General features: G+C 40.1%; 1 protein-coding gene across 10 annotated transcripts in view; it reads right to left on the bottom strand.

Annotated features, from left to right (window-relative positions):
- Window positions 1-11,561: 11,561 nt before the first annotated feature.
- Window positions 11,562-25,153, bottom strand: part of LOC100709547 (zinc finger protein 665) — a 54,546-nt gene continuing 40,954 nt past the window's right edge. The window contains exons 1-4 of one of the 10 annotated variants that reach the window (XM_019351354.2): window positions 15,512-15,931; window positions 15,188-15,233; window positions 14,773-14,850; window positions 11,562-13,846 (exon numbers count right to left, since the gene is read on the bottom strand). In XM_019351354.2, the coding sequence (XP_019206899.1) occupies window positions 12,168-13,784 (1,617 nt within the window). In that variant the 5' untranslated portion in view covers window positions 13,785-13,846; window positions 14,773-14,850; window positions 15,188-15,233; window positions 15,512-15,931 and the 3' untranslated portion in view covers window positions 11,562-12,167. Of the gene's footprint in view, window positions 13,863-14,772; window positions 14,851-15,187; window positions 15,234-15,511; window positions 15,932-25,153 lie in introns of those variants that run through there. The other 9 variants (XM_025900633.1, XM_019351352.2, XM_019351353.2 and 6 more) reach the window with 9 other exon arrangements.

Here is a 25,153-nt window from a genome sequence, read left to right as displayed (position 1 = left end):
CTGTCCTTCCATGATGGTTCCTCACCTTCCTCCTCTTTCTTGGGTTTCTTCTGCCTGAGGCATTCACTGAGCACGCTGTCTGTTGGGGCCATCTTTGTGATGTATTCGTGGATGTTCCTTGTCTCATCCTGGACTGTGGTGCTGACACTCACCAGTTCCCGGCCTCCTTCCTTCCGCTTAGCGTACAGCCTCAGGATGCTGGACTTGGGGTGAAACCCTCCATGCATGGTAAGGAGCTTTCTTGTCTTTATGTCAGTGGCTTCTATCTCCTCTTTTGGCCACCCTATTACCCCAGCAGGGTACCTGATCACAGGCAGAGCGTAGGTGTTGATAGCCCGGATCTTTGTTCTTATCGTTCAGCTGACTCCTCAGGACTTGCCTGACCCTCTGCAGGTACTTGGTGGTTGCAGCTTTCCTAGCAGCCTCTTCCTGGTTTCCATTTGCCTGTGGGATCCCCACGTACTTGTAGCTGTCCTCTATGTCTGCAATGTTGCCTAACTGTTCCATTCCGTAGTCGGTATCCGTAGCCAGGTCTATGCAGAACATAGTGGCAACTTGTGCGATGGGCTTGAAGTTGGCCTCCAGTGTTGTCCGCCACATCCCCATTGAGTCCCCATCTGGTATTCTTGCCTATCCCTTTCTGTGCCCCACTCATGCATGGTGAATGCTATCTATCTATTAGGGGTGCAATGATACACAAAATTCACGGTTCGGTTCGGTTCGATACTTTGGTGTCATGGTTCGAATTTTTTTCGATACAAAAAAATGTTCATGCCTTTTTAATTTTTATTTTAACTCAAAAATACAGTTTTTAAATTTAATGTTGCTGAAACAACAAAATAATTAAAAAAATGAATCTATCTGATCGAGAAATCACTCATCTTTGGAAAAGAGAGTTTATTACAGAGAAATGGCTCTTTCCAAAATAAAAGCTATACTATACGCTTCTTCTGGGGTATATTCTCAGCAGCATATTAAACATATCAGGTCCCCATAAGGAGAATCATGTGCTGACGGCTGTCTAAATGACGCGGGTAAAGTTTGTAGCATGCGTGCTTGTTGTTTTTGTCTGCTTCCACTTGTCTTTGCACTAGGATGATGTCGGCATAAATGTGCAGTCATATTCGTTGTGTTCCCACTAGTGCTGTCAGAGTTAATCTCGTTAAAATGACATTAACGCCATAACGCGGCAAATCTCCGTTAACGAGTTACCACGGATCGCTCCGTGCGTGGGGCTGGACGGTGTCAACACGTTAACAAGCTAAGTGCGCTAACGCACTAGTTCCCACCAATTGAGCATTGCGTGGCACATCCGACATACTGTTTTACTTTTGTCCATGACGCGCTTACCATCAGGGTCATGCTTCACATGAAAACCAAGATAGTTCCAAACGCCAGATCTAAATGAGGGTGGGGGAGGTTCAATTGCCATGTTGCAACGAGCTTAGCTTCTGTCTTGCTAGCTTGCGCTGCGCTCAGTGGATCTGCACTCGACAGTGCAGCCTAGGCAGAGTAGTCGAACGCAGATCCACTGAGCACTCAACACAGACAGCATCGTCAGAAGAAAACGAATATTGTTGCACCCCTACTATCTAGATAGTAGGGGTGCAACAATATTCGTATCAATATTGAACCATTCGATATAGTGCTTTCGGTTCGGTATGCAAATGTATTGAACGATACAAAATTTTATATTTATTTTATCAACTTTTCTTCTGACGATGCTGTCTGTCTTGAGAGCTCAGTGGATCTGCGTTCGACTACTCCGCCTAGGCTGCACTGTCGAGCGCAGATCCACTGAGCGCCACCCACATGCATTCAATCAAGCTAGCGAGACAGAAGTTAAGCTCACTGCAACATGGCAACTGCCTCAACGCCTCCCGAAGTTGAACCTCCTCCACCGTCATTGAAATCTGGTATGTGGAACTTTTTTGGCTTTCGTGTGAAGTATGACCCTGATGGTAAGCGCGTTGTGGACAAAACTACAACAGTATGTCGGATGTGCCACGCCATGGTTAATTACATCGGTGGGAACACGCCGACATCACCCTAGTGCAAAGACAAGTGAAGGCAGACAAAAACAACAACAAACACGCATGCTACAAACTTTGCCGGAGTCATTTAGACAGCCGTTAGCGCATGATTCTAAGAGGGCAAAAGAAATCGACAGGGCAATTGCTACTTTTTTTGCTGTCGACATGCGACCCTTTTCTGTTGTAGAAAACACCGGGTTTCAGGAAATGCTGAGAGTACTTGAGCCCCGTTACAGTATTCCTTCACGAACCTATTTCACCGATATTGCAGTTCCTGCTTTGTACAAGGAGACAAAAGCTAAAATAGAGACGGCAGTGTCAGCAGGACCCGCTGTTGCTCTGACCTCAGACAGCTGGACGTCAAGAGCTACGCAGAGCTACCTCACTGTCACCGCACATTACATTGATCCGGAATGGCAGATGAAAAACTGTGTTTTGCAGACACACCTGGTCGAAAGTCACGCCACTGACAACTTAGCCAAAGGTCTCTCTGAAGCTGTGGAAGATTGGAAGTTAGTGTGACCAAATGTGACAATACCTGTAACTACTGACAATGCTAAGAACATAGTTAATGCCGTCACAGCTGCTGGACTGGGGCCACAAATCGGATGTTTTGCACATACTATTAATATAGCTGCTCAGAAAGGAATGGCAGTGCAGAAGGTTTCCCATCTCCTGGCAAAGATGAGAAGAATTGTCTCCTTCTTTCACAGAAGCACAACATGATGTAATGTGTTTAAGAAAAAACAGCAACTGCTGCAGCTTAGTGAAAAAAAACTGATTCAAGATGTTCCAACTAGGTGGAACTCCTCTCATGATATGATGGAAAGATACCTTGAACAGCAAGCTGCAGTGTATGCTGCTATGGCCGACAATACTGTGAAGAAGAGTATGAAGAACATTCACAATCTAACTCAGGAAGAACATGCACTGGCTGAAAATCTTGTTACAGTCATGAAAACCCTAAAAACTGTGACAGTCATGATGTGTGAAGCGTCATCTCCAACAGCATCCATGATCCTGCCACTTAAAATGAACATCCTGAACTCTATGGCACAGTCTGATGATGACAGCCCAGCAGTGAGAGATGTAAAAAAAAAAAAACATCAGGGAGGACCTGGAGCAGAGCTACACTGATCCTGCCCTTCAGAATTACCTACACAAGTGCACAGCTTTAGATCCTCGATTCAAGTCCCTGCGACACTTGGATGATGTCACTCAGCTGAGAGTCTATGGAGCACTCACCACAGAACTTGTCCTGAGCATTGAACAAGTAGGTATTCTTTTTTTCATATTTGAAAATTTATTTTGCTACTGCTTGATTTATAAATATTATTTAAACAAATACAGTTAACAGTTTGGTTGTTTATATTTCCTCAGGACCAAGCCGCAGGCACCACAGAAACTGTGACCTCCACAGAGACTCAAGCAGCAAACTCTTCAGATTCACCATCAGCATCTCCACCAGAGAAAAAGTCGGCCATGAAGGAGTTGTTTGGAGAACTGTTCATAGCACAGGAGCCAAGGACCAGGTCTGCAGCCGAAGTGGCAGAGGAGGAAATTAACTTGTACAGCAGACTGCATTCCCACAGATGATAACCCACTGAGATGGTGGAAGGAACATCACAGCTTGTACCCTCATCTTTCCAAGTTGGCACAGTGTTACTTGGTTGTACCTGGAACCTCTGTCCCAAGTGAGAGGGTGTTTTCCACAGCAGGTGACATTGTCACAGCAAGCAGATCTGTACTGTCAGCAGAACATGTGGACATCCTAATTTTTCTGAAGAAGAACATGGAAATTGAGTAAACTATGTTTTGGTTTGTATTTAACAGGACCTTTTATTTAAGTTGTTTATGTTGTATATGCAGCTAAGTGCTAGCAGTCCAGAAGATGAGCATTAGGGGAGGTCCATTAAAGAGTGATTCATTTTATGGGTACCTGATTTGTTATATATGCTGCTGAGAATATACCCCAGAAGAAGGGTATAGAATAGCTTTTATTTGTATTTATTTTATTTATTTTTTATTCTTTACATGGTGTTTTTTCTTTGTTTTACATGGTGCCAAGTCTGCACAACAGAAAATATGTGAAGTATAGCTTTACCAGATTTAAGTTTTCATGTGTTTTCTGTACACCATAGAACATGGTTCTAAAACATTTTTCATGTAAGGGATTGGGTGTGTTTGTTTTATATTCTGCCAAGAATAGAAATTACAGTCAGGGATTCCCAAACAATGCAGAACTGTATGTGGTTGATACCTCGTTCTTAGAACATTTCAAATGTTTAAAATTTATTTAGGAAGGCATTTCTGCGCAATACATATTTTTATTTAAGTTGTTTTTGTTGTATACACAGCTAAGTGCTAGCACTCCAGAAGATGAGTGTGAGGTGAGGTCCATCAGAGAGTGGTTCATTTTATGGGGAACTGATATGTTCAATATGCTCCTGAGAATTTACCCCAGAAGAAGGGTATAGCTAGGGATGGGTATCGTTTAGGTTTTATCCGATACCGGTGCCAAACCGGTACTTTTGAAACGGTGCTGGTGCTTAAACGGTGCTCAAACCGGTGCTTAAAGAATGGAGAACACAAACTTTGTCCGAAAACCTCTCATGTTCAGCTCTTTTTTTTGTAAAAAGATAACAATGTTAGCCTTTTCTGCAGCTATAGGGCATATATGGCATCACTCTTGGCTGGAAGCAGTGCTTAAACAATGGAAAAAACACAAACTTTGTCCAAAAACCTCTCATGTTCAGCTGTTTTTTTTGTAAAAAGATAACAATGTTAGCCTTTTCTGCAGCTATAGGGCATATATGGCATCACTCTTGGCTGGAAGCAGTGCTTAAACAATGGAAAAAACACAAACTTTGTCCAAAAACCTCTCATGTTTAACTGTTTTCCACTTTTCCTTTGGTCATTTTAGCCTTTTTGGCCAGGGTGAAGGGAGTATCTGCCATCAAACAAGAAGACAGCCGCATGTAACTACGACGGTGTTTGCTAGTTCACCTTACATGCATCAATGTAATAATGTGGTTAGCGTACTCAACGTTAATTACACACGAACAACATTAAGCTACTCACGCAGAGAAGAACGGCTGCTGCTGCCATCATCATCCTCATCATTTCTGCTACGCTGACAGGGCTAGGGGCAGGACTCTACTCTTCAGGTTTTTGGGGGATGTTGCTAAATCCGGGTCCGATAACAGGCACCACACCCGCAGTAGATGTGCGCGGTGTGAGGTCTCGCAGCAAGCTATCAAACACGGCGCATTTCTCGGCTTTAAAAAAAAAAACGCTATGCGTCGCCAGGTGTTTCATCAGATTTGAGGTGTTACCTCCTTTGACAGTCTCACAGTATCAGCTTAAAGCACTTGTTGCAGGCAGCTGAGTTTGCATCTTTTGCTGTGAAGTACAGCCAGACTTTTGACCGCTTCGCCTTGGGCATTTTTAATCTGTAGCTCTGCTCTAAAAGAACGTACGTACCTGGCCCCGCCTACTATCCTCGGAAACGTAAAATGATTGGCTAGAATTGGCTCAGGAAAAAAAAGCACCGAAATAAAGCACCGAAATGTGCGCTGCTTTTTGGTCTGATTACTACCGTTTATGTCAGAACGGTACCCATCCCTAGGTATAGCATAGCTTTTATTTTGGAAAAGGACATTTCTCTGTAATAAACTCGTTTCCAAACTCTTTTATTCTTTTATTATTTTGTTGTTTTATCAACATTTAATTTAAAAACTGTATTTTTGAGTTAAAAGAAATATTTATAATCTTAATAAATTACAAATTAAAACAGGCGTGAACATTTTTTTGTATCGAAAAAATATTGAACCGTGACACCAAAGTATCGAACCGAACTGAACCGTGAATTTTGTGTATTGTTGCACCCCTACTGGATGGATGGATGGATGGATAGATAGATAGATAGATAGATAGATAGATATCCATTTCGTCACCACATTTGCTGTGTGTATTGGGTCATTGTCATGCTGAAATGTCTACGCTTTGGAAATTATAGCCATTTGTTTGGAATCTTCAATTTCAGAAATAGATTGCAGAAAGCCCTCTCTTTGTTCGTGTATTTAAGGGCTACAGCAGATGCAGCTGTTTTGGTGGGAAAGAAGCAGCCTTTCTGATTGGTGGATTCAAATTTAGCAGCTCCAGGCTGTTTGACTGACCTAGAGATCCAACGGCCACTCTTTACAGCCCCAGTTCACTTCAAGCTCTTTGAGTGTGTGTATGTGTGTGTGTGTGTGTGTGTGTGTTTCTATGACCCAAATTTCGGATGGTAGCACCTACCTACTTCTTTCTAGCAAAAATCATCATGCCCCTCCCATGTTTTAAATACACTTTATAACAGCACTCAGTAACACAACATATGAGCGGGTGGAGTGAGGTATGTTGTCTTTACACCCCCGTTCTCTGCACTCCATCAGGGCAGGGAGCTGGGAGGAGTTGGCAGTCTGTTCGGGGTTTGCGATGCTGGGCCTCCCTGTGACTACCGGGCAGGGGGTGGTCTGTTTGCCTCCCCCCACCGGCGATAATACCTGGACATGAGAGTATAGAGTATGTCTGAGGAGTGTGAATGGGTGTATAGTGTTCATTTCTGCTGAGTATTTGTATTTCTGTGAATAAGGGTGGGAATGTATGCTTGTGTCTGTGTGTGCAAGTTTGTCTATGTCTATGAGTCAGGTCGAGTCCCCACCTCCGCCTAACTTGGAATATCTCAGGTCCCGACAGTTGTGGAGGCCTAGCTTCACCCACCTCACTACCTGCTGGTGGCCGATGCCTTCAGTCGTCGGTGAGTTGGTGGTTCTCTGCGTTCGGGGCTGAGCACTCGGCTCACTCCTGGTGGCTGCTTGGTGGGGCCTGGCACCTGTGGCCAGGTTGGGCCCCTTCCGGTGAGGTGGCGTTGCCTTGGGTCTCCGTGGCTCGGTCCACTCTGGTGCGACTTGCTACCGGCGGGACCTGCGGGCTCGTCACTGCGGCCCTCTGTGGCTTCTGCACCGTGGTGCTGGGTGACACCACGTCTGGGGCTCTTCTCAGCTCTTTCAGGGAGGGTGGTACAGTTGCCTCTCTGGTGTTCCTCCTTGGGCTTTTGCACTGTGGATGTCCGGCCCTGGGTCTCCTCTGCGCCCACTTCATGCTTTTGGGGGGGAGGGCTATGGCTCCCCAAACCCTCAAGCAGATCGTTACATGGAGAAACCTTTTGAACTCAAGCGCGCTCACGCACACAGGTGTACACAAGGGTGCTCACATACACTACAGTGGATACCAAAAGTATTCAGGCGCCTTTAAAATTTTCACTTTTTGTTATATTGCAGCCATTTGCTAAAATCATTTAAGTTCATTTTTTCCTCAATGTACACACAGCAACCCATAGTGACAGAAAAACACACAATTGTTGACATTTTCCTAGATTTGTTAAAAAAGAAAAAACTTAAATATCACATTGCCCTAGGTATTCAGACCCTTTGCTGTGACACTCATATATTTGACTCAGGTGCTGTCCATTTCTTCTGATCATCCTTGAGATGGTTCTACACCTTCATTTGAGTCCAGCTGTATTTGATTATAACCAACTGGTGTGGTTTTCCATAATGTTTAGTGAAGGAAGAGATCATTGTCATGTATACTTAGAGACATATACTCATACATGCTTAGAGGTATATCGATTGCATATTGATAGGATGTCTAATCCTTTGTAGTCTGCAAAGACTCTATGTGCCTTCCAGAGTGTTCAGGCATACACACACCCCCTAAGGTCACGAGAGAGGTCATACCTTCTCTTTCTGATTTATACTTGGCAGGACACTTCTTCTGTATCTGTTTAAGTATAAGAGCCCTTTCTTTAGGTGGACTCCTGCCACTGTTTTTTTGAGGCGTTCACAAGGCCATATCTTGACAAACACACACACGCAGACAGTTGCTCTTTGTTTACATATATGCCTGTTTACGATATCACATGTTAATGAGACTATACATATTCATGTGTGTAAACAATAAAAGCAGCCTGCAGGCGGAAGCAAGTTGAAGTGAGTTGGAGACAACTGCTTCCCTCTCGCGAGTGAAAACTTGAGCTCTGTGTGACCTCGTTCCTCAGTGAGTTTCTGTTTATCCAGCAGTATCAGGGGTCCGTTCTTCGTACCTCGCTTACTACATCCAAGATCAAATGACACATCCAAGATCAAATCATCGCGCTAACTTTGAGCTCGCTAATCCGGTTCTCCGGCGAAGATGTTGAAGGAGCGCGCTCAGTATTTGACGGCAGCAGAGCAAGAACTCTTTATTGAGGGATATCAGGAGTTTCAGAGTTTAATCAAAACGCAGGGGAACACTGCAAAGGCTGCAAAAGCAAGGAGAGAGGGCTGGCAGAATGTCGCTGACAAATTAAACTCGTAAGTGATCCATGGTATTACATTATATCATGTGATATTATATTATACCACATTATATTATATTACATCATATCCTCTTCCACATTAGAGCCACAACAGGACCCACTAGAACATGGGAACAAGTAAAAGTGAAATATAAGAGTATTCTACAGAATGGTAATATTTATCACTTATATTGCTTTTAGTCTCTTGAAAAGAGACCCTGAAATAATCTGTTTGTTTGTTTATAACAGCAACCAAGAAAAGGGCAGAGCAAATAAAGACAGGTGGTGGTCCTGCACCCCCTCGTCACACCCCGGCTTTTTGTACTGTGACATTTATTGACATTGTGGGGTTTTTTGTGTGTAGTTTTACATAACACTCCATCACTTTTACCTGTTTCCATGCAAGGTGTGACTGAAGCATGCACAGTAAGTTGGGAGATATATATATCTATCTATATATATAGAGAGAGAGAGAGAGAGAGAGAGAGTGAGTGTTAAGTAAATAATACCCTCACGGGAAAATCGATATCTCTCTATGAGCACACTGTCGCGCTAAGCTAAAGCATCCTGTCTATCCCGCAATATCCGCTGAATTCTGAAAACGCTCCTTATCAGTCTTGCACCTTCCGCAATGGGTTGCTCGCGTACAAACGGACAGGACATGGCTGCGACAGACTTCCCAAATCCACCTTCACTTTTATAGCCGTGGTCTCTCATCTTGATTGCACGTAGTAATTTACTATTACTACCCTAAAACATGAATTACATCTGACATATGATCTACTACATGAAATAGAATGATTAATAGTACATTTCCCTTTTTTTTCGGAAATGACCTGTATGTATCTGTATGAAATCAATAAAAGAATCAAATGCTGCATTATAGTTACATTGCTAATATTTATTTATGGAAAAACAGTGGAGAAATATCGCTGTTGCTTTCGTATAAATGAAGCGGACATACCTGAGTGGCCGCGATCTAATCCTGTTTACATAAAGTAAGCCTGCTCCCGAGCAGGTTTACGCTTACGGATCTGTTGCTATGACAGCAAGTCCCGGATGAGCTTCGGAGAACCGAACGATCCAAGATCACGCGAAATCGTCAACAATCAAATCCAGCTAACTTACTTAGCGAGGTACGAAGAACGGACCCCAGGGGTAAAAACTAGAGATGGCACGATACCACTTTTTTATGTCCGATACCGATACCGATATCATAAATTTGGATATCTGCCGATACCGATATGAATCCGATATAGTGTGTTTTTTAATCAATAAAACTGTTTTTTTAATATCTTGCTGCATTTTGTATAAGTTCATACTCAAGTTTAAATAAACAACAACACTAAAGCAATTCTGTTATACCTGTATGTAAAAAATACACTGTGCCCAAAATATTTCATAGTTCAGCAATACTGATCAATCTAATAAACTTAAACCTACTCCATCCTCCCTATTCTGGTATTTTAAAGAGTTCTTAGCAGAAATATTAAGCAACCTAACTAATCGGGTTGCAAACTCCCACCAAAAAGAAAATAGGGAACCACCCTCCACCTCATGATGCTTAATCGACGTAATCAACTTTAATTTGATGCAGTGTGAAAAAAAAATGCACAGAAATAAATTATTTTTCAAGAATAATTAAATTATTAGATTCAATTAGATTAGATTCAACATCTTTCTTCAACAGAACTGCAGAATTCACAGATGGTACTTTCCCAAAGGACAAAGTACTATAGCTTACTAGGGTATATAAGACTTAACAGTTACTATATACAGTAATGGACTTCTATACATTTTACATCAGATTAAAACTTTGGGTGTAAGATTCAGATAATTATTTATTAAAAGCTAGACATTTTAAATGAGAATAAGGAGCAAAAGTATGTCTTTGTGCCCCCTTTTCCCTGTTAATGCCATATCGGCCCCCCTGGCTAAACTTTGCTAGATCCGCCCCTGCACAGTTACCAGCCGTCCGTCAGCTACGTAGAAAAGGATCCTGGTGTAGAAAGTAATATTAAATAAATTCTAACGACACCTTATCAAGGTTAAACGTGCTGCTGTTGTTCAGCCGCTGGTTTCCTCTTTCTGGTGCAAAGTGTGCCAAAAACAAAGAAGAGAGATGGACTCGCGACAGAAAAGCCGATCAGCTGATCATTAAGCAGTTTCATGAAGTAGCGGCAGGAGAGGGAGGGAGAGAGGCAGTCGCTCCATATATCGGTTGTTAAGCTTAACGTGGGAACGCTTTACAAACATTCAGAGATGAACTTACACACTTGCTTTACTTCTCTCTGGGATAACTTCCTCGGAGATGAAATGCTGGTTTGGTAGAGGCTACAAATACACACAGCCGCTCTATCAAGTGAGCACACTGCTCCGATGTGCTACGGTTATGAGCCGAGTTACACCGTGTCGCAAGTTTTGTGAGGTGCTTTTTTGATATTTAATGGATCGGATTACATTTTTTATTTCTGGCCGATATCCGATCCAGTAATTTAGGTCAGTATCGGACCGATACCGATACGTAATATCGGATCGGTCCATCTCTAGTAAAAACTGACAGGGTCGACATGGGCGGTTGCCCAGGGTGGCATCATGGTGGGGGCGGCATCACGGGCATCTCCCCCCAAAAAGTTGCTCGTATTCATGCTGCCCCATCATCAGCCAGGCACCAATCGGTTTTCTGCCGCCCATTTGCTGGGAGTAAGGGCGCCCTCCGATTGTGAGGTGCACCTGCTGCTTGCGGCACAGGGAGGAGAGGGCGGGGCGGCGGGGGATTCTCTGGCTGGCTGGAGCAGCATCTTACGGAGCCCGGCAAGGGACATGGGAGAAAAAAAAATTACGATGAACTTTTGCGAGATCTCGCAAAACTAACTCGGGATCTCGCAAAACTAGATCTCACAAAACATATATATAAATACATATATATATATATATATATACATATATATATATATATACACACACACACACACACACACACACACACACACACACACATATATATACACACACACATATACATATATATATATACACACACACACATATACATATATATATATACACACACACACATATACATATGTACACACACATATACATATACATATATATATACATATATATAGTATGGTTCCAACAAGTTTTTACAGTAGAATGTTTTATATGTTTTATATGCATGTACAATCTTTAATACACATATATACACATAATATTGACATATTATTCACATGAAACATACATATATGTTATCTGTGGGTGTGGGACAGAGGGGGTGTTTGCCCAGGGCACCAAACAGGCTAGGAATGCCACTGCTGACAAAACACCGAATGTGAAAAAGAGGGGAGGTATGATAACAGAACCTAAAGTCTAGAAATTATAAATATTACATCAGGCAGAAAAACAATTAAAAGAACATAAATAGAAATAAACAATAAATATTACAATGTTCAATAAAATGGAATGCTAATGTCCAAAAGCACTGGGTCAAAGACCCAGTACCATGACAGCTATAGGAGTCTGCAATCAGTAGAGCCTCTTCAAACATAAGATGATTGACCAGGATGTCCAAAAGAACTTTGTCAGAGTAATGTCACATTGGTCTGCCAGTTTTGTCATGAATTTGAAAGAATTTCCACAAATTTCACAATTTCCACAATTCAAACATGCTACAATTGCAGTGTGAACAATCTGATTTTTTTAAATGTTTACATAAAAGTGGCCGCATTTCAGCACTGACCACTTAAATATTAATTAACTCCAGTGTGGATGGCCTGATGTTCTTTCAAGGAGCTCATGCAGCTAAAAGACTTTCCACACTGATCACAGGTGAATGGTTTAACTCCAATGTGGAGGAGATGATGTTTTTTTAAGTTTCTACGCCGAGTAAAAGATTTTCCACACTGATCACAGCTGAATGGTTTAATTCCAGTGTGGATGAGCTGATGTTCTTTTAAATTTTTACTCTGAGTAAAAGCCTTTCCACACTGACCACAGACAAATGATTTAATTCCAGTGTGGATGAGAAGATGATCTTTTAAGCTTTTGCTATGAGTAAAAGACTTTCCACACAGATCACAGGTGAATGGTTTATCTGTAGTATGGATGAGCTGATGTTCTTTTAAGCTGTTACTATGAGTAAAAAACTTTCCACACAGATCGCAGCTAAATGGTTTTAATCCAGTGTGGATGAGCTGATGTTTTTTTAAGTTGCCATTTTCAGTAAAAGACTTTCCACACTGATCACAGCTAAATGGTTTTAATCCAGTGTGGATGAGTTGATGTTTTTTTAAGCTGCTATTCTGAGTGAAAGTCCTTCCACACTGATCGCAGCTGAATGGTTTAATGCCAGTGTGGACGAGCTGATGTTGTTTTAACTTGCCATTCTCAGTGAAACACTTTCCACACTGAGCACAGACGAATGGTTTATCTGCAGAATGGACAAGGTGATGTTCTTTTAAGCCATTACTCGGAGAAAAAGACTTTTCACACTGATTGTAGCTAATTGCTTTTAATCCAGTGTGGATGAGCTGATGTTGTTTTAAGTTGCCATTTTCAGTAAAAGCCTTTCCACACTGATCACAGCTAAATGGTTTTAATCCAGTGTGGATGAGCTTATGTCTTTTTAAGTGTCCATTTTCAGTAAAAGCCTTTCCACACTGATCACAGCTAAATGCTTTTAATCCAGTGTGGATGAGCTGATGTTTTTTTAAGCTGCCACTCTGAGTGAAAGTCTTTCCACACTGATCACAGCTAAATGGTTTAAATCCAGTGTGAGCGAGCTGATGTTTTTTTAAGCTGCCATTCTGAGTAAAAGCCATTCCACACTGATCACAGCTAAATGGTTTAAATCCAGTGTGAGCGAGCTGATGTTTTTTTAAGCTGCCATTCTGAGTAAAAGCCATTCCACACTGATCACAGCTGAATGGTTTAATGCCAGTGTGGACAAGCTGATGTCTTTTTAAGTTGCCATTCACAGTGAAAGTCTTTCCACACTGATCACAGCTGAATGGTTTTAATCCAGTGTGGAGAAGCTGGTGTTTTTTTAACTTGCTATTATGTGTGAAAGCCTGTCCACACTGATCACAGCTGAATGGTTTAATGCCAGTGTGGACCAGCTGATGTCTTTTTAAGTTGCTATTGTCAGAAAAAGACATTCCACATTGATCACAGCTGAATGGTTTAACTCCAGTGTGGATGAGCTTATGTTGTTTTAAGCTGCTATTACGAATAAAAGCCTTTCCACACTGATCGCACGTGAAGCTTCTGTCTCCACTGTCAATGCGCTGGCGTCTTCTGGCCTTCTTCATAGTGATGAAAGTCTTCTCCACACGGATCACAACTCCTTCATCTTTACTTGCTGGCATTGGTTGGTTTTTGTTGAGGTCATAAATTTGGAGAGGTTTCGGCACGCTTTCCCTTCTTTTGCCTATGATGACAAAGAACTAAAACAGTGACATCCACTTAACAAAACCTATAAAGTGTACATATACATACATATATCTATACACACACACACACACACAGACAAACACTCACACACACAGTGTGAAAAGTAGTAATCAAAGCAAGGGGTGGCTATTTTAAAGAATCTAAAATTTTTAAGAATCTAAAATATGAATATGTTTTGAGTTATTTAACAGTTTTTTGTCTCCTAATTCCATATGTGTTCATTTGGAGTTTTGATGCTTTCAATTAGAATCTATAATGTAAAAAGTCATTATAAAATAGAAAAGTCATGAGAAGGTGTATCCAAACATTTGACCGGTGGCTTAATCAGCCTGGCTACAGAGCTGTTCCTGTTTTCCTCATTTACTAAGATTTCATAACTTTACAGAGGGCTTTTTCTTGTCCAGGTCAAAAGAAGATATCTTCAGTGTAGGTGTACTTATAAGTTCTTCCAGGAAGTCAAACTTCTCTGGTTTGTTGCCTTCTTTTTCAGAGCAGCCAAAGTGTGCAGAGGATGTAATACTATTTACAAAACACGCTATCAGAGATTATCAGAGGAAATAGAGCACAACTGTGTATCAGCTGTGAAAAATGTATCATGTGCAACACTAGAACATATTATTAGATACTTTATGATAGCAGCATGTAGAGTGTGTAAAGGTTAAAAAAAATACAGGACCAAAAACTGATCCTTGAGAAGCTTATTTTCGGGAGGGTTAAAAACAGCTAATTCCATCCATCCATTGATTTAATGTAAGCAGGTTGAGAATATTTTTCTTCAGCAGTGATTTGTCTCTCATTTGGGATAAACAGGCGAAATGTCAGTGTGTACAGAATTAGATGTTATTATTAAACTAATAACCAATTAATGTCTGTAGAATAATGTTGGCGATTTTTCTTTGTCACCTTCGATGAAGAACCGATGTTTCTTACCACAGCTGCTGAGCTGCTCCTCCAGCAGACTCTTCGCCTCCTGCCAGTCGCCTGTGACAGCAAAAAGATTTTTATTTTTTAATCCAGTTAAATTTATTGTATTATTATAAGGCACTACTGCAGACCATTGTATTGTGTAGCATTATTGTGCCTCATAGGTTCAGCACCAACATCGGAATCAGAAAAACCTTATTAATCCCAGAGGAAAACTAAGTTGTCATAGCAGCAAATATACAACAAACAACATGCACTTACTGAGTGTAGAAACAGAGTTATGATGGATAAATATTAGATAAAAAGATAAATATAGAGCTAATAGTATCAAAAACAAAATAATTAAAACAAAATAGTAGGAACAAAAAGAAATTTGGAGGGGGGGGGTGCTTACGAAGACAGTGAGCTGCTACAACAGTCTGCCGCTAGATCAACGCCATCTTAAAAGACACATTACTGTTATTAATTGTGAAATCTGTTGTATTCTATCCACCTCATCAAATCATAATACTCAGTACAACATCTTCATATGAAGGAAAACAAATAGCTGAACACAAATGATTAAAAAAAATTAAGGTCCTGAACTGCTGGAAGTTCCAGGCAGACAAAATGACAGGGGCTGAACAGAACGTACAGACGAAAACAAAATTAGCTAAGAGAGAGAAACTCTGTAGACAGTTATCGAGTTAGGAAACTAATATAATTATAATGTGCTCACTCTGGATCTCCTCTCAGAATAACCCGAACTAAAGATCCACCAGCGGAGAAGGCCGGCTTTGTAGTTGGACTAGGAGAGAGACCAAGCTTTCCGAGCTACGAGAGCCTGTATCTTTCCGATCACGCATGAGAAACAGAAACGTAGCAGTAAGAAAGCTCAGCACAGTGACATATATTTGCCTTAGCCGACTTGGGAAAAAAAACACAAAAGTCCCCGTCGTAGATAACAAGTATGATGACTGTGGCTATAATCGTTCCTCCGTAAGTCTACTTTCCGCTGTGTGCACGCGCAGTACTTCGTCTTCTTCTTTGTGGTTTGTCGGCGGTTGGCAAACAACGATGTGACTCATTACCGCCACCAACTGGTAGTGATGTGTCCTGTGTGTCAAAGCTTCGAAGCGTGTGTCGGGTGATCTCGGGGGAGGTTTTGTGAAGCGCGTATCGAGGCTTGCCTTGATTACTTATGCAGTGACGATCGAGGCCTCGCGGGCAGCCCGTACCATGTGACTGATTCAGGAACTGGCTCGCCGGTTCGCGCCAGATTCAAAATAAATTGGGCATCAAAACACAGCTGATTTCCCCCATCACATTGTGTTGTGGACAACGTTCTCTCTAATTTTTTATGTGTCTGAGTGAACACACAAACTCCCTGAGCGATCCCTTGGACCACTGTGAGCAACATTAGACGTGTGCACTGTGGTAACGCCAGCATTGAATCCATCCAAGTTACATGGTTTATTAAAATAATCAAATTACAGCATTTACATTTATGTTAGACTACTTTTAATTAACTGCTTTAGCCCACTTACAATGAAAATTAAAAAAAAATCTTGTTCATGACCTATGTAGTATGTTAACACTATTGGAAGTAAAAATAACTTGAACTCCAATTTTGAAAACACAACTTTCTTCCTTTTTATAAAGCTCTGACTTGTATTATGAGTCTGTGGTCTGTGAGAGAGTCCTGTAACTCTCTGTCTGCAAAATACAGTAAATAATGACCAATGTTGGGCAATTCATTATAGAGTTACTTCTTCAAAAACAAGTTTTTTGCAGCTGTTTACCTAAAAATGCAGCCAAGGCATTTTTTTAAATAAACATTTCAAACTATTTACAGAACAATCAGCTGTTCTGCATCAAATTTGATGCCACACAAATTATTTGTGCCACTCCAAAAATAATTTCTGTCCACTATGAGATAAAGGAGAACAACAGCCTGATACCTGCAGGCCTGACAACAGGAGATGTATCACTCCTGTAACACCTGTAACATTCAGCAGTCGCCTCATTGTTCTGACACACACAACAAAACTATTGACTACACTACACACTAACTACACAAGATTTGCGCTAAACGCGGCTTCCGGTATGGCGGCGGAGCGAGTGGAAGCATAGTTGGGAGCTCTTAGCGATGGTCCAGTATTCCCCCATTTTTTTCAACACGGATAATATCAACTTTCGATAAATATTTATGGGGAAATATAAAACTAGAAAGATAAAAACCACAGAAAGGAAAACTGACGAAGAGAGCGAAGAAATGGCGACGGGAGACGGGAGTGAAGTCACCCAGACTACGATGGCCGCCATCCAAGCTAACATGGAGGCTATCCGAGAAGAAATTATGATAAGTCACACAGACATGAAAAAATATTTCAGCGATGCTTGGGAGACGGTGAGAGGCGACATGAAGCAAGAATTTGGGAGCTTTAAAGAGGAGATAAATAAGAAGTTGGACGAAGTAGGGACCAACTTGAAAAACATGGAGACGAGAGTAGAAGAAATGGAGCAAAGAGTGGGGGAGGTGGAGGAGTGGAGCACAAGCGCTAGGGAGGTGCTCCTTCAGACCGTAGAGGAACAACAACGCATGCTGGCTAAACTAACTGACTTAGAAGCTCGGTCTCGGAGGAACAACCTTCGTATATTTGGAATACCGGAAGGCCAGGAATCTGATAACCCGACAGGATATGTGGAGAAGCTTTTCAAAACTGAACTAGGTCTGCAGGACCTGGAGTTGGGGATACAACGCTGCCATAGATCATTTGGCCAGAGACCTCCCTCACACGCGCCTCCTAGATCCATGATTGTCTGCTTCCTTGAATATAGTATCAAAGAGCAAGTGTTGAAAAAAGCATGGATGAAGAAGGATATACGTATAGACGGACGTCGGATTTATGTGGACCACGACTACCCGGCAGAAATCATCCAGAAACGAAAGGAATACGCCCCGCTGCGGAAAATGTTAAAGGAAAAAGGCATTCGATTTCAGACACCGGCTCCAGCGAGGCTCCGGGTCTTCTACAATGATGGTCCAATTACTTATGAGAGCGCGTCATCAGCAAAACTAGATCTTCAGAAAAAGGGATTGTTGAAAAGAGGAGAAGACGGTGGATCGGGGGAACCCCCTGGCCGCCACCCAACTCAAAGGATCGACGAGGCTCAAGCAAGGCTAGAGGACACTTCGTGGAAGGTCAGCGGACGGGACGGAGGACGGAGACGAGCTGTGGATGTCAAATGGGCGCGGGAAAAACTCAAGAGATTTCACCACCCATCTCATCTAAAAGACTAAACTAGTTGAGAGGCTCCTGTGAGTAAACACTCTTGTCTATGGTTGTTAAATAGAGTCAAGGAAAAACTTTACGAAGAACTTAAGATAGAGGTCACTATTATTGTAGTTTAATAATTATATTAAGATAGTTATCCTGTTAATTTATCAGTAGACAGCTGTGGTCTGATAGAGTTTTAGCAAAGGACCACCGAACTGAGATGAGTGAAGCACGTTGTCGCCGCCTAATGGGAGTTGTGATGGAACTGGAACAGACACCATACTCCCACGAGGGGCCCTCCGCACGGAGAATTCCCCTCGCTGATTTAGAAGTTTTTTTTTTACTTCTTATTTGGAAGTCATGTTCAGTTTGTAAGTTTAATTGTTGGTTTTCATGGCACAGGTTGTTTATTTCAGGACTGATCGCTCGGGGCGGGGAGAGTTTATTTTACAGATGTTATTTTAGGAGACAACCATGTCATTTCAGGAATATAGGATAATATCATTGAATGTTAATGGTCTTCAAAACCCCATTAAGAGGAAAAAGATAGCAACTAAGATGAGAAGGGAAAGCCATGATATAATATTTTGGCAGGAGACCCATTTAAACAATATGGAACATGAGCAGTTAAAACGCTTGGGGTTCAAACATGTATACTATTCATCATATAGACAGAAATGTGCAAGGGGGGTTACAATACTGATTGCAAATAAAATACATTTTCAATTAATTCAACAAATAAGGGATAGAAAAGGACGATTTGTCATGGTAGTGTGTCAAATTGATCATAAACCAGTGACTCTGTTAAATGTTTACAGACCGCCAGGCAATGATCAGGAACTTATTAAGAAATTATTTAATCTGATTGCTGAACACACTAAAGGAACCCTTATCTGTGGTGGGGATTGGAATATACAACTACAGCCCCACTTAGATTCCAACAACAAAACTAAAAGGACGACTCGGGAGACAAAAACAGTTAAAAAGCTTCTTCTAGAAGGAAATATGATAGATGTTTGGAGGGAGCTACATCCCAAGGAAAGGGGCTATACGTTTTTCTCATACCCCCATAAAGTATACTCCAGGTTAGATTATTTTTTTATGTTTAACACAGACAGACATAGAATTCTCAGATGTAACCTAGGAGTAAAAGATATATCAGACCATGCAGGTGTTTATTTGTCTATACATCTGGAGACTGAAATAAAACAGACTAGCTGGAAGTTGAATACAAGCTTGTTAAATGATACCAGGTGTATACAGTTCATAAGAAAGGAGTATAATAACTACTGTGAATTAAATGATAATCAAGAGGTGTCCCCAAGTGTTACATGGGATGCATCTAAAGCAGTAATGAGAGGAAAATTGATCATGTGGTCCTCATACAAAAAGAAAGAGAAACAAATGCAAATTAATAAATTACTACTCATATTAAAGAACTTAGAGACTAAACACGCCACTGTTAAAGACCCTCAAACACTGGAAGAGATAAATTCAGTAAAACGGAGATTAAATGATATATACGACAGACAAGAAGAAATAAAAGCTAGATTTGTTAAGCAAAAATACTATGATTATGGCCCTAGGGCAAAGAAATTATTGGCTTGGAGAATTAGAAAGCAGGAAGAAGAAAGAAGAATTTACAGTATAAAGGATGAAGAGACCCAAAAAATATGTTACACTGCTAAAGAAATACAAAACTCATTTGAAAACTACTATAAAAAGTTATATTCAGAGACACAAGGGGTTGACCCTTTAAACATTCAGAAATTTTTGCAATCTCTAGACCTACCTAATATTGGACGAGAACAAAACAAAAGACTTATGCAACAAATTACTAAACAAGAACTGGATAAAGCCATCGCAAAAACAAAAACAAATAAGATGCCGGGTATGGACGGATTTAAATCAGAATATTATAAAACCTTTAAAGATTTATTATCACCGCTTTTATTAAAATGTTTTAACTATGTGCTGGAGGGAGGGGAGTCACCAGCATCTTGGAGGCAGGCAATTATCTCAGTAATTCCAAAGATGGGCAAGGACAAAAGGGAATGCAGTTCATATCGACCAATTTCAATTTTGAATATGGATTATAGATTATTCACCTCAATAATAGCAGAACGGCTTAAAAATATAATACCAGAAATTATTGATGAAGATCAGACAGGATTTCTTAAAAACAGACAAATTCAAGACAGTATAAGACGTGCCTTACATTTAATGGATTACATGGATAAAACCCAAAGGGAATCAATTGCATTAAGTCTCGATGCAGAAAAGGCGTTTGACTCCGTCCGGTGGGATTACTTATTTTTGGCTATGGAGCGGTTTGGTTTCGGAGACCCTTTCATTCAACTGATTAAAAACTTATATTATTTGCCTTCAGCAAGAATAAAAATAAATGGGAGCCTAACTGGAGTAGTGGACTTGCAGAGAGGATGTCAGCAGGGATGTCCGCTTAGCCCAGCCCTGTTTGCTTTATTTATTGAACCGTTGGCGCAAGCCATTAGGGAAGATGAACAAATTAAAGGGATATGGATACGGAATACGGAATATAAAACAGGCTTATATGCAGATGATATTTTGCTGACCCTCACAGACCCAGAAAGAAGCTTACCCAAGTTATGGTTGAAGATGCAAATGTTTGGAGAACTTTCCGGATACAAAATAAACATTCAAAAATCACAGTCGATCACATACAATTATGTACCCACAACAAAGATCAAAAGTATGTCTAAATTTAATTGGAACAATAAGATAATTAAATACTTAGGTATTAAAATTCCAAAAACATTGACGGAAATCTATGAATTAAACTACTCACCAATAACAAGGGAATTGAAAGAAAACATTCAAAGGTGGAGCTTACTGCCACTCGATCTGTATAATAGGATTGACTTGATTAAAATGAATATACTTCCTCCATTGCTTTTCCTTTTTCAATCTATACCAGTACACATACCAGCAAAACAATTTGCATTATGGAACAGAATGATTTCGGGATTTATATGGAAGGGCCGTAAACCCAGAGTTAGATATATAACATTGCAACTACCTAGGGAACGGGGTGGACTTTCCCTCCCAAACCTAGAAAACTATTTTAAAGCAGCACAATTAAGATATTTAATTTATTGGTGTGATCCGTCATATGAAGCAAAATGGAAATATTTAGATGTGACACAACTAAAAGTACCATTACAGACAATATTAGGAGATAAAAAATTATATTTGGAACAGAAAAACAATTTAAACGAATGGACTAAAACTCCTTTAAAGATATGGTTTGATGAATGTGAAAGCCTTAAATCAGGAGCTAGCATCAAACAACTCAGATGGGTCACACATGATAAGGAATTTATCCCTGCACAAACAGATAGACGTTATACAACTTGGTTAATAAGGGGGATTGGGCCATTTTGTTCACTGTCAGGAAAAGAAGGATTACATAGGTTTGAAAAATTAAGAGATACTTATGGTTTAGAAAACCAAGATTTTTTTAGATATCTCCAAGTTAGGTCCTATTTCAATAGTAATATAAGAACTACAGAAGAAAATAGTGAAGGCCTAGTCCCCCTTATAAAAGAAGCTTATAAAGGTCAGATTAAAAACAAATTGATTGCTAAACTTTATCGGAATCTACAATCACTAAAGGATCAATCAACCGATTATATTAAGATTAAATGGGAGATGGAGGCTAAAATCAACATATCAGAGGACAGTTGGTTAAATATATGCAGAACACAGATGGAATCTATTAGTTCAGGTTATTGGAGGGAATTCATATGGAAAAATTTTATTAGATTTTTTATAACCCCCAAAATAAAATACAAACAAAAAGGTCAACCGACAGATGGATACTGCTGGAGAAACTGTGGGGAAAATATGGCAGATCACTTTCATATATTTTGGAAATGTCCAATAATCCAACCATACTGGAATGAAATGGTCGAATCGATTTACTTGGTGACTGGTTTCAAATTAAATTTGGATTTCTGTACTGTGTATTTGGGCGATATTCCATCAACAGTCCCCTTAAAGGACAAATATTTGATAAACATCCTGTTGGGAGCGGGTAAAAAAGCGCTTACCAGGAAGTGGCTGGAGAAAGAGCCTCCAACAAAGAAAGATTGGATAGGAATAATGGAAGAAATATACAGAATGGAAAAACTTACATCCCTTTTGAACCTCAAAATGGATCAATTTCATAAAAATTGGAGGAAGTGGGAGAGATTTGTTGAAGGTAGTAATGCGGGATGATGGGTGGTGGATTATACAACTAGAGCTTAGCTAAATATTTTCACGCAACCACTGGAAGAAGGAAAGCCTGCTAAGGCTGTGGCCACTGTTTTTTTTTTTTTTGTTGTTGTTTGTTTGTCTGTTTTTTTTAGAAGGCAACTCATAAAATGGACTGGAAATACCCTTCCGAACATCACCAGGGGTGGACAGTAGTAAAAACCTGATGACATGAGACTCGAAAAAAAAGGTGGAGGGGAGCTCCCCCAGACCGGGTGGATCTGAGGGTTTCACTGTGCCAATGAGTTATTCCTAGTGTGTATTAAGTTTTTGATGTTTTTTTTGTTTGTTTGTTTGTTTGTTTGTCTGTTTTTTTTTGTTTTTTTTGTTTTTGTATGAGTGTGTTTGTTGTTGTTGTTTTTGTTTTTTTATTTGGATGATTGTTAATATTATAAAACTTTCAATAAAAATAAAGTAAAAAAAAAAAAAGATTTGCGCTAAACGTCGCAGATCTCTCACATCTCAAAACACGCCGTCACTCCTAAAACTTCCCCCTTCCTAAACAACTAAATGCCATGTTGCCATATCATTTTTTGATTGGTCCACATGGTACATTCTTCCACCAATAGGAAAGGGTGGGGTTTTTTTTGGTTTTGTCTTTGCTCACAGGCGGAGAGTGCTTTCGAGCGTTTTCCTTATAAAACGCCGTTTTTACCGTTTCTTCCTGCAGTAAATATAAACAACGATAGTATTCAGGAAGAAAACCAAATATTGCATATATTTTTATCATAACTCTGGTTTTACGTGGCCTATCAACACAATTTAAAAACTGGTATAAAGTCCACACTTTTTCCGTCAATTGTTCCGTCTGTCCTGCTCACATCTCCAATGGTTGTACACGTTGTCATTAACGTGGCTTCACTCCACATCAGCCACACCGCTTTGCTAGCTAAAACACCGGTGTCAGCACATAAGGACGGTGTAATAGCCTGTCATGTTGGTTAGCTGCGTATATACGAATGTGAATCGCATCATTGGCTGGACTGTGGGATAAGGTGGCATCCTTCTAATCCCATACGAGAGCAGCCAGTCACTTACTGACTAACACTGCAAAAGAGAATTGTTAACGTATTTATTTTAATATCAATTCAGGTTAGATTGTTTTTTTTGTGCGCAACGCAGATTTTCTGTGCGCGGAGACCATGCCAGCAGTGCGCAATTGCGCACGCGTGCAGTTTAGAGGGAACATTGGTTGTGGAATTGGATTACGTACGTGCTACATAGTTACTTGAGCATTTCATCTTTGATGGAACCAGCAAGGAAGAGATTTTTTTTAATCTCATCTCTCCTTATAAAGTATGGACACAGTAATAAATATCACAAATGATAAGTACCACAATAAAAATAAACAACACTAAAGATCCTATAATCTGATTTCTGTCTTTTGTTTATTAAAAAGTGAAGTGCCACACGCTAGTTTGTGTCATTTTCCAGATGTACATAAGCATGATTACACAGTTACACAATCATACCAAAACTCTGTCCTGATAGTTTCCACTTTCTCTTTTGTATCAGACATGCTGAGACAATATTCGGGATAAATAACCATGAAAACAATTTATTTATTCAGTTTAGAGGTTTACACATCACATCATTATAATCACAGAGCCTGTTTCACTTGAATCGTTCACTTGATGGCGCAGTAGAGCAAATGAATCATCACAATGCTTCGAACCATGAGTCGACCAGTTGGATGGAAAGCTTCAGTTCATCAAGAGGCTTCATTTCACCATCACTACCAACTGGCTTAGAGTGTGATCAGAATTCGCTCATACCTAATAATAAATAAATATATAAATACTAACAGATATATACAGACGTGTACAAAATTGTTGGTACCCTTCGGTCAATGAAAGAAAAATTCACAATGGTCACAGAAATAACTTTAATCTAACAAAAGTAATAATAAATAAAAATTCTATAAATCTTAAGTCAGTCATCAGTTTTTAACCATGCTTCAAATTAAACCATTGCAAGTTTTTCTTTCATTGACCAAAGGGTACCAACAATTTTGTCCACGTCTGTATGTAAAAATTGTATGTGTTTCTGTTCTGTGTCCTGTTCTGTTTGTATATATTTTTTGTTTTTGTTCTTTTTTGTTGCTGTTACAACCTAATTTCCCCTTGTTAGACAATTAAAGGATTATTCTATTCTATTCTATTCTATTCTATGTTCTTCCAGTATTGCTGCATGGTGGAAATGTTCTCATTGTTCCCCTGCCACTGACTCTGGCCTTAGGTCTGGGGAGCTAGCTGTACTTTTGAGGCATCCCTTTCTTTATTACATCTTTCTTAGCTCTGATTAGGGATGGGAATTGATAAGGATTTTGAAATTCCAATTCCATCATTGATATTTCTTATCGATTTGATTCCATATTTTCTTTGGGTTCTTACTAACTCCACTTTGAGAGTTTCCACCAACACTGAGCACACACAACAACACAAAGACTTTACATTTGTGCAAATTATTGCATGTGGTCAAATATTTGTCCATGTTGCATGTATTTTATCTCTTTGTTGCGATAAGTGTTGGGTGATAACTCAAAAAGCTGACTTTCAGCTTGTTGTGTTTGTGGATATATGACTGACTTTAATTATCCATAAAATCATCACATTCTCTGTAACATTAAGGTCAACTATTGAACGGCGTATATTTTAAAGGCTTTAAAACAAAGTTAACGCTGAAAGTACTAACATCACTAATGTCACATAACTTTGCTGATGTGACCTCTGTGTAGTGTCTTCTCTGGTCTGCATTCACAACAAAAAGGCAACAGTTAGAATGCTTTCCTTTATTGACGTGGG

This window comes from Oreochromis niloticus, linkage group LG3, assembly GCF_001858045.2.
Source record: "Oreochromis niloticus isolate F11D_XX linkage group LG3, O_niloticus_UMD_NMBU, whole genome shotgun sequence".
Lineage (NCBI taxonomy): Eukaryota > Metazoa > Chordata > Actinopteri > Cichliformes > Cichlidae > Oreochromis > Oreochromis niloticus.
Note: the sequence above shows the minus strand (reverse complement) of the source record. Positions and strands in the feature narration are given on the sequence as shown.